This window comes from Notamacropus eugenii, chromosome 5 (assembly GCF_028372415.1).
Source record: "Notamacropus eugenii isolate mMacEug1 chromosome 5, mMacEug1.pri_v2, whole genome shotgun sequence".
Lineage (NCBI taxonomy): Eukaryota > Metazoa > Chordata > Mammalia > Diprotodontia > Macropodidae > Notamacropus > Notamacropus eugenii.
The window spans coordinates 371742350-371759451 of record NC_092876.1 but is presented as its reverse complement, the minus strand read 5'-3'; the positions used below and the strand labels follow the sequence as shown (position 1 = coordinate 371759451).

The 17102-nt window shown below is 36.8% G+C and overlaps 1 protein-coding gene and 1 long non-coding RNA gene across 2 annotated transcripts in view; one reads left to right on the top strand and one right to left on the bottom strand.

Annotated features, from left to right (window-relative positions):
• Nucleotides 1-17102, bottom strand: part of LOC140506735 (uncharacterized) — a 59301-nt gene that overhangs the window by 18246 nt on the left and 23953 nt on the right. The gene's annotated exons all lie outside the window — the stretch shown is intronic.
• NHS (NHS actin remodeling regulator) overlaps nt 1-17102 on the top strand; it is a 443126-nt gene that overhangs the window by 411925 nt on the left and 14099 nt on the right. Inside the window, exons 4-5 of the mRNA XM_072614224.1 lie at nt 13866-13928; nt 15943-16135. Of these exons, the coding sequence (XP_072470325.1) occupies nt 13866-13928; nt 15943-16135 (256 nt within the window). The remainder of the gene's footprint in view (nt 1-13865; nt 13929-15942; nt 16136-17102) is intronic.

The following is a 17102-nucleotide window of genomic DNA, read 5'->3' as shown; positions in this document are numbered from 1 at the left end:
GACTTACACAGGAAATTAATAACAGCCTAGTATTTAAACCGTGGTCTAATGGTTTCATGTTCTCTTCACTACATACCATGCTGCCCTTTTAGGTAAGCTAGAGAGCTCTTTGTCCTCAGAAGCTGTGGTGTCCTTGATAGATGATTTCTACAGATGTCATGGAAAGGGCACATAATCCTCAATCCCCATCAATGGTCAGGAACCCATTCCACTATTTAATGATCCTCAGTATCTGGAGAAGATTCTGTTTAATGGAAGATCTCCCAATTCACATTACATACAGTGAGGGACATGCTGGACTTTTGAATTGGGAGAGATATAGATTGAAGTTCTGGCTGTGACACTAGCTAAGTGAGCCTAATCGCTTAATTCTCTGAGGCTCAACTTCTTCATTTATAAAATGGGTATAATAATATCTTTTTTACCTTAAAAGTTTGTTGTGAGGAAAGCATGTTGAAAAACTTAAAAGTTCCATATACCCACATATGTGTGTATAAATATATACATATATTTTCTATATATGTATATTTACACATATACTCTCTATATGTATATATACACATATATTCTCTATATATGTATATACGTGAGTTATTATTATTTCAAAAACAAAGCAAAACTGGATACTTTCCTACTGCAATTTAACCCATTTTCTCTAGTTTTACTTTAAATAAAGGATGATGATTAGTCACTTGCTATCCCTCATATAAGAATCTTTCACATCACAAAGCTCTAGCTAAAACCTTTATTACCTGCTAAATAAAATTCAGACTTCTTTACCTGACCTTCAAGGAAGGCCTTCCATGATTTGGCTTCTTTTTACCTTTCAGGTCTTATCACCTGATATTCCTTTACACTACAGCCAAATTCATCTTTCTTTAAAATAGGATCTGTGCATTCCCAACTTTGTACCTTTGCTATTACAGTTCCCTCTGTCCCCTTTCTCACTTCTACCTATCAAAATCCAACTCATTCTTCAAGGTCTAGTTGAAGTGCCACCTCCAATAATAAGCTTTCCCAAATCATCCCAGCCAGAAGTTCTCTCTACTTTCTCTGAATTTCTGTAGTACTTTTGTTCATCCTTCTCCTAGGATACTTATATTGTCTGTGCACTTATTTACTAAGTTTTACTAAATTGAAACTTTCTGAAGAGCAGGGATCATCTTCCTTATTTTTATAATTATTTGAAATACCTAAAAACTTTGTTATGCTTAAATGTTTATTGAATGGATTAATAAAGCTATTGTTAAATCATCCTTTGATATGGCTTCTATGACACGTTCGCACACGTCTAACTTGTCAGTTCTCAAATTACCCATATAGCTTTCCACTGAAGTCTCCCCAAAAATTTAAAGAAATTCTCTGGATAATTCAAAGGGAAAAAAACCCTATATATGAATACCTTTGTCTCAATTATTTAAGGTTTTCATTTGTATTTTTAGTGGAGCATTTAACTTTATTTTTTTTTATGATTTTATTTGGTTTTTTCTAATGTTCTATAATCACTACCAAAAAACTTAGATTTTTATCCCCCTACGCCTACACCCCCCCCCCCTCCAAGACGGCATACAATTCTATATAGGATCTACATATACTTTCCTATTGAATACATTTTCACTATAGTCATGCTCTGTAGATGAACTAAAATAAATGGAAGAAATCATATAATAAATCAAAACATAATACACACACACACACACACGCACGCACGCACAAACATGATCTGCTACATTCTGTGAATGAATTCCATAGTTCTTTCTCTGAGTGTGGAAGGCATGTTGCTTTAGGAAACCATTGGGAATTTTTTTTTTTAAGTTCTTGCATTATTACGAAGTTCCAAGTCTACCAGAAAAAACTCTCACACACTGTGGTCGTTGCTATGCACAAAGTTCTCCTGGTTCTGCTCCTTTCACTCACCATCAGATTGTATAAGTCCTTCCAGGCCTCCCTGAAGTCTTCTTGTTCATCATTTCTTATGGTGCAATAGTACTCCATTACATTCATATACCATAATTTATTCAGCCATTCCCCAGTTGATGGGCATCCCCTTGATTTCCAGTTTTTAGCAGAGCATTTAACTTTAGCTTCAGTTTTCTATTTTTTTGTGTGTGTAGGTGTCACAGTTAATACAAATCTCAGGCTTTTAACCCAAATGTTAACCAAAGAGATCTTGTTAATGTTAAGTCTTGTGATAAAGAAATATCTAGCATTTAAGGTTTAAGAAATATGTAGCATTTAAGGCTTTGAAGTGCATGAAACATTTTATATATTTCTTCTCATTTGGTCCCCACAACAACCCTGGGAGGTAGGTATTATATTTATGTCCATTATTCAGATGAGGAACTAAAACTGAGATCCCAAATCTAGCAATTTCTCTACTATGCCAGAGAAATATTAATTTGACTTAGGAAAGTGATATGTTTTAAATTTCCTATTTATTTTGGTGTAACTGAATATTACCTAGGACTGCTGGCTATGAAATAACATGCTTTACGTTTATAAGCAATATTCCTAATCTGGTTCTTGCTCCTCTTGCATATTTTGGTACTTCTGCTATAGGAGTAACTTCCACAGAAATCAAAACAAAATCTGGGTGTACATGATATGGGAATACTTAATGTTATTTTCTGTGGGGTTCTATGTATATTTAAATCTGGCAGAGGAAGTCTGAATATGCTACACTTATTCCCCTCTGCATCTGGCCTGAATTATTATTTGAAGGGTTTAACTCAACTTCAGGACTGACTGAAACAGCTGCTGAGTTACCATTTGCATCTGAGCACTCCAGCTGAGCATGAGGGGTAGAGGGTGATAAAGAATGGTTAGAACCATTCATTCCTCTGACTTATGTGCTCTACTACCGTCATTCAGTTGGAGATATTTGTGTTATTTTGAAGTTCAAAGAGAATTTTCCCTTCATACTTCAAAGTCTCCTTTGCCTTTGTTCTACTTATTTATTTATTTAGGAACTAGCGGCTTTTGAGTGTGGAAGGAGCTAAGCAGCCCTTGGCATTAGATACACTAATTGGCAAAGCTGACAAATGAGGATGAATAAGATCCTTACTAGAATTAACATCACAGTGACCCTGGTCAAGTGGGATGTGTTGTCTGCCCTTTTTGAAACTACCGAACAGTTCCACTGAATGATGGGCCCAGACAGTTGGTAGTAGTAGTCTGCCCCAGGTTCCCTCTCCCTGCTTCTCTGGTCACATCATGAAAAACTACAGCTGACTTTAATGTAGTATTCTAAAGCCCTGGATAAATATAATGTACTAATATAATATATAAATAATATATAATATAATAATAAATATAATGAATACAAAGTGATGGTATAAAATCATATGCGCACACACACACACACACACACACACACACACACAGATTGGACTTGTGAGGAAACTTCCTTTACCAGTACAAATTGGTACCTTTTTTGCAACATAAAGTCTTAGAAAGTGACAGATAGAGAGATAGAGAGATAGATAGATAGATAGATAGATAGATAGATAGATAGATAGATAGACAGATAGATAGATAGATAGATGATAGACATGTATGGTAAATATGTGTGTATATACACATATACATAAGTCTGCATATATACATACACTGTGTATGTAAGTATATATACATGTAAAATAACATTATTTAAAGGAGAAAACCAGGGACCAGATAATCCTACAGAACATCAGGGTCAAGGTGAGAGAGAGAAACTCATACTGGGACAAACTTAGTACTTCTGCTCCCTCTGGGAAAATTCCTTTCACTGCCTGATACCTCTGATTTTCCTATCAGTTACTGTGATAATTGATGATTACCCTCCAATGTGTTGTGATAAATAAATGAGCTTATTTTAATAAAGTGATTTGAAGGTATTAGAAAGTGTCACCCACTGGAAAAAAATATCTTAAATTTATTGTTTCTTTTTCCCCCACAAAAGTCTGCACATGCATTTATATGTAATGTATGTACATTGATTCCTACAGATTGGTGGGATCTTAGTGAATATCTAATCCATCCTCTCCTTTTCAGTTAAGAAGGGTGAAGGGCTCTGGAGAGGTGCAGAGACTTGTTCAAGGTCACATAACTAGTTACTGACAGAATTGACAGTGCCACCAATGTTCTTGCCACTCTTACATATGCTGCTTCCCAATGGCACACATGGCACACATGTGAAATAGAAATGGGACAGATATTGTCACACTAACTTTATATATGAGGACCCTAAGGCAGGAAGAAATGAGATGCTTGACCTGAGGTAGACCAGCCAGTCAGTTTTGGAGGCAGAACTGGAACCATGGTCTGCTCACTCCAAGCATAGTAAGATTCCCCCACAAACAACAATTCTCCTTTCCACGGCTCTGTTTCAGGATCTGAATCCTTCCTACTTTCTCTTAAATATCTTTCACAGTAACTAGCAAGATAATGCTAATCATTAACTCTGAAAGACAGATACATAAATGTCATATGGTATCAGATCAGAAACAATAGCTAGATTTTTACCTTTCCTGCTACAACACATGCAACTTCTATAAAAACATTGAAATAGATGTTATTTTTATAGATTCAAATGAAAATAAGTCACCCATGTGAATATAAAATAAAAGCTAGGAGAAAGCAAAATATGACAGGAGATAGATAAATAGATTTTTCTCCCTACATAGCCAGAGAAGGAATAGGAAATGCAGAGTGAGAAACCAAGCAGATGCATGTTGGTTGTTATTGTTTGTCCTTTATTCTTTAAGAAGACCATGACATCAAGAGGGTGATGCCATGATTTGCATTTAAGTGAGGGAGGGCTGCACAGAGTCACCAGTTTCACTCTCTGTTCTGGAGTCATCTGGGTCCAGTGGCAAGATATAGATCAGGATGACTGGAGATGGCCCCAAATGCAGTGGGAGACCTTGGCCTTTTTGAGTTAAGGTCTTTCCCAGGTCTCAGTTTGACTGAGGCAATTCCCATTCAGTGATTATGCCTAGGTAAGAAATGAGGCAAAGAATGGCCTCTTTTACCTAGTCAAAAAAATCAATCTGGGAAGAGAAGACTCTCAAGGTTTCTGGCCAAAACAGAAATAACTGCTATTTGCACTCACTCTGAGCCATCAGCATCCAAATGATGACCAAGTGAGGCTTGAGACCTATTGCTGGCCAATCAATGAGAGCCAGAGTGATTTGGGTTTAAGGCATGGTCCTTAAAAAAGAAATATAGCCCATAAACCCCAAGATATCTTACAAGGTTTCAGTGTTCAAAATGTATATTCCTTTGGGAAAAACACACACAAGTAAGAAGAAGAAGGTAGAGAAGGAAGGAAGAAGAGAGGGAAGGAGAGAGGAAGGGAAGGACGGAGGGAGGAAGCTGTGTTACCCAACTGAAACTGGCCAACTACTTACAGGTGGTTGTTAGTCCTTCATTCTCAAAGAGGACTGTGACATCAGGAAGGTGATGCCATGACTTGCAAGTGAATTAGATTTAAGTGAGGGAGGGCTGTGCAAAGTCACCAGCCTCATTGTCTTCTCCAGAGTTATCTGGGTACAATGTCAAGATATAGATCTGGATGACTGGAGATGACCCCCTGCATATTGGTAGCATTAAAAAGAAAGAGATCAATGATTTTTTTAAAAATAAAGTCCTAAAAATAACTTTCCTTCACTACCAACTACAGTAATCTTATCCCATTGCAGTGCTCTCACTTTGGGAGAGGCAATATGGTATATATAAAGTGATAGGCAGCCTAGTGTATTGGACTTGTTATCAAAAACCTGAGTTTGGTTCTGACTCCCATGCTTCCTAGCTTTGTGGATGTGAGGATCTAACTTTCCTGCTCTGATCTTAAGCTTGATCTTCTATAAAATGAGCCTCCTTTTGTCTGGGCTACCTACCTGATAGTGGTGTTCTGGAGAAAGTGTTTTATAAACCTCAAAGCAAATGTTAAATATTACTACAGAACAATGTTATTTACATAGAATTATATTTACTGCCTATTGTTCCCAAATACCATAGCCCACAAAGTATAAGATCACTAGATGAAGGCCTATTGTGGATTGGGAAATAATTCAAATTATAAAAAAAGGATTATATTGTGCGATTTGAGAAATCACATATGGGTTGCAGTGTTCATAGGGATTCAAACTAATGTGATTCCAAAACCCATTGTTGAAGAAGTGAAATTCCGAACTCTGGAAAGAAGTGGGACTCAAACCTGGGTCTGGCTGGTCCACTGGTGGATCAAATTGATCAAAGGTTTATCAGATGGATTGGTGCTGAGAAAGGTCTTGGAGGTGAACAGACCAAGATCATTAGGGAAGAGAATGAAGTAACAGCAGTGGAGGTAATATTTTGCCTATAGAGCAAAAGAGAGCAGAGCTAATGGGGATGACACCTTACTGTCATTTATTATCCGAGCCCCTCTGGAACTATAGATAGTGAAGGGGGCAGAAGACTGACCAGGAGATTGGAGGGGAATAGATTTTTATATCTGCCATCTAGAATGTTTCTTCCTGATTCAATTTGGGCCCTTGCAAAAGCAGTATTCTCCATGTCTGTTAAACTTATTGCCAAAAGATGGTAGCAATAATTCAATGAGATGTAGTGTTATAACTTGTTTAGAATGTTAGTCCTGGACTCAGGAAGAACTGGGTTCAAATGCTGCCTCTGATATTGATTAGATGTGTGACCATGGACAAGTCACATAGCTTCTGTGAACCTGGGTTTTCTCATTTGTAAAGTAAGGATAATAATACCTGTAGTGCCTACCTCGTAGGTTTATCATAAGCCTCAAATGTGATCACATGTAATCACTTTGGAAACTTTAAAGGGCTATGTAAATATTGTTACTTGTGACATCTGGGGAAGAAAAGTGAGTGCGGGTAGAATCCTGTGAAAGCAGAAAAATCTCTTCTTTTACATAAATTAGTTCTGTATTTACCAATTCATTCTGGTGAGATCCTGATTGCTGGCTTCTACCTTCTCTGTTTTACAAATTTACAAACATCATGTGCATGCCTTATCTAGGGCAACTACCTGAGAATACGTGGATGGACATCAGTAACTCCTAGTTTCCACTTCTCCTGTGACTGGTTAGATTTTCCTCATCTTGCCCATAAAGGCTGGAGCACTTTTAGACCAAAGATGTCATAAATTTCAGTATTCTATGGGTTTCAAGTCTGGGCCTTGGATCTAGGAAAGCAACCCCTATACAGAAAGGCCCTCACCTTAACACCACTAAAAGCAACTGATGACCACTTCCACCACCGTGAAAGGAAGCCCAAGAAGCTCAGAAATAGCAGTGCCTCTCCACTCCCAAGGGACTCTGCTTAAAGCTTGACCATCATAGACATCTTCTAGAGGATCAGCCTTTTAGAGAAGGGATTCATCACTGCTGCCACCACCAAGACCATCAGTTAACTAACTGCCATCAATAAGTGAATCCAAGAATCCTCAGAATAATAGAATTCCCACCCAGACAAGCCATCATAGTTACAATGCAAGAAAGTGAAACCCTTTTGGAAAACAACCTGGCAGCTACCTCTGTAAGGGATATCACCCCCACTTCCTCAGCATGAAGGAAGCCTCAGAAAAGAAACTTCTCAACTCAAGAGTTCTAGGCCTTTTCAAACACTTCAGTATCAGAACTGAAATGGTTTTATTAATGGAATTGACACTAAAGAAGCTATCTCCCTTACTGTTGTACCCTTAGACCATAGGACCTTTCCATTAGATTTGTAGCTATATATGTTGTCTCCTCCTACATTAGAATGTCAGCAGCTTGAAAACAGGAAATGTCTTCCTTTTTTTCTTCTATCCCCAGTGCTTAGAATAGTGCTTGCCCATAGTAAGTTCTTAATAAATACTTTTTCATTCATTCATGTTTCATTTCTATTCTTCTGGAACTGAAACAGACCAGGAAAAGAAAAACTATCTCCATTCCCACTGAAGTGATAGTAAGTGAATAACATACGTGTACTCCACAATCCCATTTTCTCTGCCAGCTGAAAGCAGGAAGAAGGAACAAGAGAAGGAAACAAAAGATAGGATTATTGACTAGCATATGAGAGGAGAGTGTGGAATCTCTACTCAAGTCCTAGTCTGATGGATTATCATGGTATGGATTCTGGTTTCTCCATTCTTCATGAGTGCAGTATAAAGTTCTATCAGGTGCTAGCAGACTTAAAGTTCCTGAGTATGGAACCAGTGTTTTAGATTGTGTGTCCGTAGTCCAAGTTTAGAGAGACCATATGGGCCGACCCCCAGTTAATGAATTTTTGCCCACAGAAATTCACAAAGATTGCCTCCTAAGGCATGAAAGAAATGCAAGCTACATCATTGGAGTGGATAACCAAAATGGCAAAATCATGGAATCTTGAACTATTATATGAAAGAGGATTCTATTAAGAACAATGAAAGGAAAGGTCCTATTAAAGCTAATACATAGAGTCTATTTGTAAATTGTCAGACGGGAGCTTCCCAGAATACGGATAAAAACTTAATCTGAGATTTTAAAAAACAAAGTAACATTTTTATTGAGCTAAAATGAATAGTTAATATCTATTTATTATATTAATGGTTGGGTTTGAAAACAAAATAACTTTTCTTAACTAAAAAAAGGGGGATGCTATTTAATGAATGAATGGAAAGCATTTATTATGCACTTGCTATATGTCAAGCATTATGCTAAGTTATGGGGATACAAATACAGATGTAGAACAGTTCCTACCATCAATAATATACAAAAGACATACAGCAAAGGATGTTATCCTGATAACATAAATAGCTGAGTATTTGACTTGCCTAGTATTAGACATACGCAATGAATTCAGTAATTCATGATTCCAGGTCAATTTCCTACTACCCCAAAACAGTTACCTCTCATAGAAGAACTGATTTAGCAAATGCCAAAAGATTTCCAAAAGCTAGATAATTATCTGTTTTGTTGATTCAGTTTATTAATTCAACAGGTACCATGCTAGGTTCTAGGAATACAAAGACAAAACAGTTACAATTGCTGTCTTTAAGAAAATTATATTCTGTTGGGAGGATATTACCTGTAAACAGATAAGTAAATACAAAATATATTTCAAGTGAATACGAAGTAACTTGTAGTGGTACTTGCAACCTTGGTGTAATAGGAAATAGTGCTTGCTTCAAGATTTGAAGAAAGCTAGGGATTCTAAGTGGTGAGGGTAAAGAAGGAATACATCCCAAGCATGGTCTAGAGATGGGAGATAGAATGTTGTGTACCAGAAAGAACAAGTAGAACAGTTTAGTTGGAATGGAGAGTGAGCATTGGAAGGGGAATAATATGGAAAATGTCTGAAAAGGTAGGTAGAGCCAGATTATATTGTTGTTGTTCATTCATTTCAGTCATGTCCAATTCTTGGTGATTCCATTTGGGGTTTTCTTAGCAAAGATATTGGAGTGGCTTGCCGTTTCCTTCTCTACCTTATATTGCAGATGAGTAAATTGAGGCAAATAGGGTTAAGTGACTTGCCCAGGGTCACATAACTAGTGTGTATCTGAGGCCAGATTTGAACTCAGGTCTTCCAGACTCCAGGTCTGGTGCTCTATCCACTGCATCATCTACCTGGCCCAGAACCAGATTATAAAGGGCTTTAATTGTCACACAGAGAAATTTGTATCTTCTCCGAGAAGTAAAAGAGAGACATTGAAATTTTCTGAGCTTAAAAATGACATAGTCAGACCTGTATTTTATACTGTTCTATAACACTAAAATAATTTAATCAGTTTCTTGGCATTTATGACAATGGATTTAACATACATATGCAGGTAAATTTGGGGAGTCATGGTCCCTACCTTGTAGAAGATTACAAAATGCATATTGTATGGACCTTATTTTAGGCAAACTCAACTTGTGAAAAAATGAATTTTTATGAAATAAAAATAGAGGAATGACTGTTAAGTTTACAAGAATCTTTTTTAAATTCTGTATAATAATTCATAATAGCATTTCATTAAATTTAAAGGATAATTTGATTTGCAAAATTTTTATTAACATATAACTTTATAGTACTACAACCATTGGATAAAGAAAGGTATTTCTATGAACATGATTTAAGGAATGCATAGCTCTGAGAAATAAGGAATCAGTAGTCCTCTTGTATTCTGTCCTGGTCAGATCACTACTAGAAAATTATGTCCTGTTCTTGGAGCTACAATTTAAGAATGATATTGATAAACTAGAGGGCCCAGAGGAGAAATCATCCAGGATAGTTAAGAACTTTTTGTCCATGTTTTACGAAAATAAGTTGGAGTAACTCAGGTGTTTAGACTAGGAAAGAAAAGGAGAAAGTGGGGATATGAAAGCTGTCTTCTAGCTTAGAAAGGCTGTCATGTGAAAGATAGATTAGACATTCCATTTGGTCTCAGAGGGCAAAACCAAGAGACAGCTAACATATCCAATATAAGCTTGGTAACAGGAAAAGCTGCCTAACAACTAGACTGCCCCCATGTGTCATGTGCTGCTTGGTAAGCTGGTGTGATCCTCCCCAGTGGCGGTCTTTAAAGAGAGGCTGGATGTAAGTTTGGGAATATGTTTTAGTGGGGATTCCTTTTGGATATAGGCTGGACTATATGGCATTTGAGGTCCCTTCCAGCTACAAAATTCTTAGACTTTAATCTATGAACTACTTGAGGAAGATAAAAGATTACAACTCTACCAGGATTAATCACTGATGTGGATGAAGCAATGTCTGCTTTGAAATGTTAAATATATCACAGAGAAATTTAAATTCATAAAAATGAAAATATAACCACTGTCGTAAGATGAGCTGAATTCTATCCTGTACAACAAATACCAAGTACTTGCTATGTGTGAGTACTGGGTTAGTGATAGCATGAGATACAAAGTGTAGATAAGCCAGTCTTCCCCCTAATTCTAGTTTTATGAATATTTATCTATCAATCTGTCTGTGTATTACTATATATTATATTAGCATAATCTAGTATGTTGAAAGAATATGGGATTGGTCAGAAATCAGTTGTTATTCAGTTGTTTTTCAGTTGTATCTGACTCTTTGTGAACCCATTTAGTGGTTTCTTGTCAAAGATATTAGAGTGATTTGCCATTTCCTTCTCCAGTTTATTTTTACAGATGAGGAAGCTAATGCAGACAGGGTTAAGTGTCCTACCCAAGGTCACACAATTAGTAAGTTTCTGAGGCCAAATCTTAACTCAGGGAGATGCATCTTCCTCAATCCAGAGCGTTAAACATTTTGCCACCTAGCTGCCCAAAGTCAGTTCAAATCTCAATTTTGCAACTGGCTATCTGTGTGACCGAGGGCAACTCATTGAACCTCTGGGGATCTCAGTTTTCTCATCTGGAAAATGAATTTGATGCCCTTTGAGGTTCCTTCTTTCTAGCTATAAATTCATGATGCTGTGATAAAAAAAAACTCAAATGATTTTAATACAAAACAATACAATGCTAAATGTATAAGTGTGGTTCAAACAACATGCTTTGTGAGGTCATGTTGTAAAAGGTAACTACCAAAATGGTTGGATGGAGGGAGAACAAGACCAAAGAATGAGGGATGATTTTATAGAGGTGGTACTTGAGTTGACTAACACATAGGGAGATGGCGGGGGGAAGAGAGAAGATAGGGAAGGATAATATCCCAGACAGAAGGAATAGCAAGAACAAAGTTATGGAAACCAAAAACTGTGAATTATGCCTCACACAGGAAACACCAAGTAATCCAGTATAGGCAATCAACTAGTAAGCATTTATTAAGTGCCTGCTATGTGCCAGGCATGCACTGTGCTAAGTCCTAGGGATACAAAAAGATGCAAAAGACAATACCTGCCCTCATGGAACTGTAGTCTAATGGGGGAGACAACATGCAAATAAGTATATACAATACAAGCTGCAGATAGGATAAATAGGAAATAATTAACAGAGGGAAGGTATTAGATTGAAAGAGACTGGAGAAAGGCTTCCAATAAAAGATAGAATTTTAGACTAATGTGAAAATGTGTTTAATAAGAATGTATGTGTAGAACACGTAAGATTGTATGTCATCGTGGGGAAGGAAGGGAGAGGGAAGGAAAGAAAATTTAAGACTTATGGAAGTGATTGTTGAAAACTGAAAACAAATAAATTAATTTAAAAAAGAAAAGATAAGATTTTAGTTGGAACTTAAAAGGAGGCCAGGGAGGTCAGCAGGTAAATCAGAGGAGGGAGAACACTTCAGACATGGAAGACAATCAGAGAAAATTTCCAGAGCTGAGAGATGGATTATTTTGTCCATGGAACAGCCAGGAGGCCAGTGTCACTGAATCAAAGAATACGTGCCAGGAGGTGTAAGGTGTAAGGTGTAAGAAGACTGGAAAGGTAGGATGAGACTAGTTTATAAAGGGCATTTTGTATTTTGTATTTGATACTGAAGGAGATAGGAAGGTACTGTAGTTTACTGATATGTGTGTGTGTGTGTGTGTGTGTGTGTGTATGTGCGTGTGTGTGTGTGTGAAACAATTGAGCCTGCACTTCAGGAAAATCACTTTAGTGTCTAGATGGAAGATAGATTTGAATAGGGAGAGACTTGAGGTAGGCAGCCCCACCACAGTCTATTGCAATAGTCTAGGGGTAAGGTGACAAGGGCATGCATTAGAGTGGTGGTGGTATCAGAGGAGAGAAAGGAACATATCTAAGAGATGTTGCAAAGGTTTGAAATCATTAGGCCTTGGCAGTAGCTAGGATATGGAAAGTGAGACATACTAGGAATTCCAGGATAACTCTTGGATTTCAAGCCTGAGGGAATTGGAAGATGCCCTCTCTACAGTAATAGGGAAGGCAGGAAAATTTAAGGGGGAAAATAATGAGTTCTATTTTAGCATTTGAGATGTTTACTAAGTATCCAGTTCAAGGTGTCTAACAGGTCATTGGAGATGTGACATACTTTGACCTGTTGGAAAACTACACATTGTAGAAGACTACTTAAATCTGATTCAGAGATTAAATCTAAATTAATGGACTTCAGAAGATAATATTTACTTTGTTTTTAATGACTACTGAGCCACCTCTGTCAGAACTTTGAGAATTGAGAGGAATTAAACCTGGAGACATCTAAGAGTAACATAGTTCTGCCAAAAGTTCAAGAAAACTCAGGTACAGCATACCGTAGATCACTGCTGTTGTTTTCAGAGGCTTTAGAAAAGTGTAATTGTTGGGTTAATGTCTTTCTTTAACTTGTATTTACAGATGTTCAGGAGCACTTTACTCTGTGCATTTCAGTTTTCTCATCTATAAAATGAGGAGTTTGGGTACATCTCTTCTAGTTTTAAATACTAAGTAAGAATAGCCTGAGATTATGAGCTATCTGTAATCTCCAGGGATATTGAACCAATCCCTTACCTTATTGATGTTTTCCTTTTCCTATGGTACTGGTAGGTGTCATAATAAAATGCAAAGCTAAGCTAGTATGGTATTACAAAACTTCAGTTCTGTATGTTACCTATAACCCCTGAAAAGGGGAACTGAGTTGGCAGATTATTCTTTAAATATAGTCTACAAAATAGATGGATTCTGAGCAAGCTGGATACAAAAAAATCATTGACCAAATAATTCCCAAAATAAAAACATTCAGGGAATCAAAGAAATGATTCAGTTTTTTCCAGCACTATAAAATTATCATGCAGTTAGAGAGTTTTGCCCTTTTTTTTTTAAGTGTATACAGAATTTCTCAGATGCAAGGTGAGGCTATTTAATTAATAATACTCACTAAAAATTTCTTATAGTAGTGGATCCATTCATTAATGTAATGCACTTGACTTAACCAGAGGTATTTTATGTTAATGTATGTTCTTAAATTTTTCCTTTATTTTTGTTTTTTTCTTAAATTTCATATTTATAGTTTCACAGCACCCGCTCGTCCTCCCCCACTGAGTGTTGCCACATGACCCCTTGGAGTAGAAAGGTATTGGACACCCTGCATTCCTTCATAGCCTTGTCTCCTTGTTCACTGCCTTCTTGTCAGCTTGACACAACTCTTGCTTCTCTCCTTTTAACTTTCTTGCAAAATCTTAACTGTCTGCAACAGTTTTGTCAAAAAAAAAAAAGTGATGCTGTCCCTATTGTGGATAAATAAAGTGCAAGAAAGAGACTTGGATTACTTTTTCATTCCTTTCTGCATAGATCTAAGGGACTGGCCCAGGATAAGCCATGGTTTGATGCTGCCTTTAGATATTACAGTTTATGAGGAAATAAAGTTCTCACTTGTGCTATGCTTATCACACCTGAAGGAGTTTTAACTTCTCAAATCAAAATGAAATCTGAACAAAAGGATTCCCTGGCCAGTTTTCTCTGTCACTACTACATAAAAAGAACTTTTGGCAGAGAGTCAGAGTGTGTAGCTAGGTCCCAATTCTTCCTTTGTTTCTGTAGTCCATTGTTATTCAAGGAAGGAACCAGCAACAAAATGTGGTCTCTGTGGGTTTTTTTTAACATACAACAAACTTTTTTCTTTTTGGAAGTAACCTAGGAAACAGTCTTTTGTGCTTTAAGTTTATTTGAGCTATTCACATTGCTGGGAATCTGCACAAAAGCTCAAGAGAGAAAGAAGGTTGCAAATGTTTCACTAAAATGTACATGAAGAAAACTTTTTTGTTCCTCAAAGGGGGGAAATTATATCCTCTAGTGTATGTTAGGGGGTCTTTGCAGAAACCTTTGACAAGGTAAGCGGACACTGCAAGTTAGTTTACAAAAGTGACTTTGGACTATGATTTTTAATGTTTTTAGTGGGTTTCACAAATGTTAGTTTGTCAAGATGCAAACCCTCCAATAAATCCTGAAGTGCTATTTCTTTCCAAGTGTAAGGAAGATGCTTGACAAAAAGAAGAAAAATCATTCAGTTCTGATACTGCGTGGGCTGTTATTAATGTTGTACCTTAGAAAGGAGAGGAGGGAAAAATGCATTTATTTTATTCCATGTCCCTCTCAAAAATAAAATGAGACAATAATGAAAACAATCAACCCAAGACTCTTGTCAAGAGAAGTTAAGTTTCTTAAGTTTGTTAAGAAGTTTCTTAACTTCTTAGTAAGGTGACCTATGAACCTAAGCCTAAAGCAGGTTATAATATATAAATTAGACAGAAAGTTGTCTAATGCAGAACTTCTAGTAGCCATTTGCACAGCAAATACTGAAAGCTGTAAGAGGCCAAGCTGAAGTGTTTTATTTTTCTTCTCAATTTGACAAAGAAACACATCTGAATATTTCCTCCCAATGTTATATTTTCTACTGCAGTAGACAAAAAATGTTCACTTATACATCTTACTCAGTGAAATGTGCAATCCCAACATCATATTAATTTTTGAGGTTTTTAGCTCATATTGTACTCCTATAATTAAATTAAGCCAGTGTTTAATCTGGCCTCTTGGATTGTGTTACCTGTTCACTCTGACAATGTTTTCTTAGAATGCCACCTCAACCCTAGGTTTTCTAGACTATATTTTAAACCTTTTCCACAGGCACTTAATATCCACTTAATTTGGGGCCCTAATCTATCTGGATGCTCCAATAACTTTGAATACTAATTTATTAGCATTTTACTACTATATGCAGTATGCAGTTCCCTAAACTAAATCCAAAACATAGAATGTGTAATTAATTGAGTTATAATTTCACCTTTTCATTTGAAGCTTTGGTACTTTGGGCTGCATATTTTTACCTTCTAATACTTTCTTGAAACTCTAATCTTCTCTAAATAGCATGTTTATTTAGGAAATTTATTTTATCCTTTCATGTTTCTTGACTATTGAACTAATACTTCAAATCTTTGTGATATCTCATAATTACTCTTCTTCCTCCTCTTCCTCCTGAAAGCTAACAATTTGCTCTTATGTTTCTTGGTATTAATGAAATAACAGAATCTTTTGAAATATCTGATTGTGTTTAAGTTGTAATAAGTGATTTTAAATGCATTCATTTACAGTCCCATCCCCCAGAGGACGAGGATACAGATGTCATGTTAGGACAGAGGCCGAAAAATCCAATACATAATATCCCTTCAACACTGGATAAACAAACCAATTGGAGCAAAGCATTACCTCTCCCAACTCCAGAGGAGAAAATGAAACAAGATGCCCAAGTGATTTCTTCCTGCATTATCCCCATCAATGTCACTGGTACAGTTCTCTTATACTGCTTTTACTTAATACAGGAAGATTCAGTTCAGAATATTCAGGGGTGAATATGATCTAAACTTGAGCTGCAGTTACTGTCTAACCAACGAAAACCCTGATATAGTAGTAAAATTAGATTTGCCAGAAGATACTCAATATGGATGTTTTTTCATATAATCTAATGTCAATATGCATGTGTCACAGTGTGTCATTTGTTATGTAAATTATGAACAGTTCCTATTCAGTGGGGAGAGGGGGTTGTAGGGGGGTGGGTGGTGAGAAACTTCACCAAATAGCACTTTGGCCTTAAGCTGACTGAAATAATTGAGAAAGCCACAGTGGTTAATCATATGATGATCATGTGTAGCACAGAAAGTTAAAAGGACAACACCCAGTTTACAAGTAATGGTGATACAGACCCCCCCCTCCCATCCCCCGCCACCATAAAATCTGTTTTCATGTTTTCCAGGTAAAGGTAGGATTACATTTGCTTTCCTTTGAAGACTTTATAGAGTGCTGCATTGGATTTTCTCTAAAAATTTTTGTATATTGTATGTGAAGATTGAATTCTTTTCCAAAACACTAAATCCTCTTTTTCTTTTACTTTCCCTTTTCCCTTTTTGAATGTTATGTTGACTCAAAGAAAACTCTATTGGGAGTTCTTCAGTAGCTGTTATGGTCTGAGTGGAAAGCTTTTTAAATACTCAGACCTTCCAAATCAGAAAACAAATGCCCCTTTCCATTGTGTCCCCCCTCCCTTTTTAATTTCACTAATGGTTACAGTTTCACAGTACAATAAAGAACTCCAAAAGATTGTATTTTTGTCCTGGTGGCATGTAATAATGGGGGCGAGGGGGCCGTGTCAAGGCATGATATCCTGAGACAAGCAGGCTTGCACTAGCCATCACTGCCATTAATGTTATACAAAGTTCTCTCTCTCTCTCGCTCTCTCTCTCTCTCTCTCTCTGTC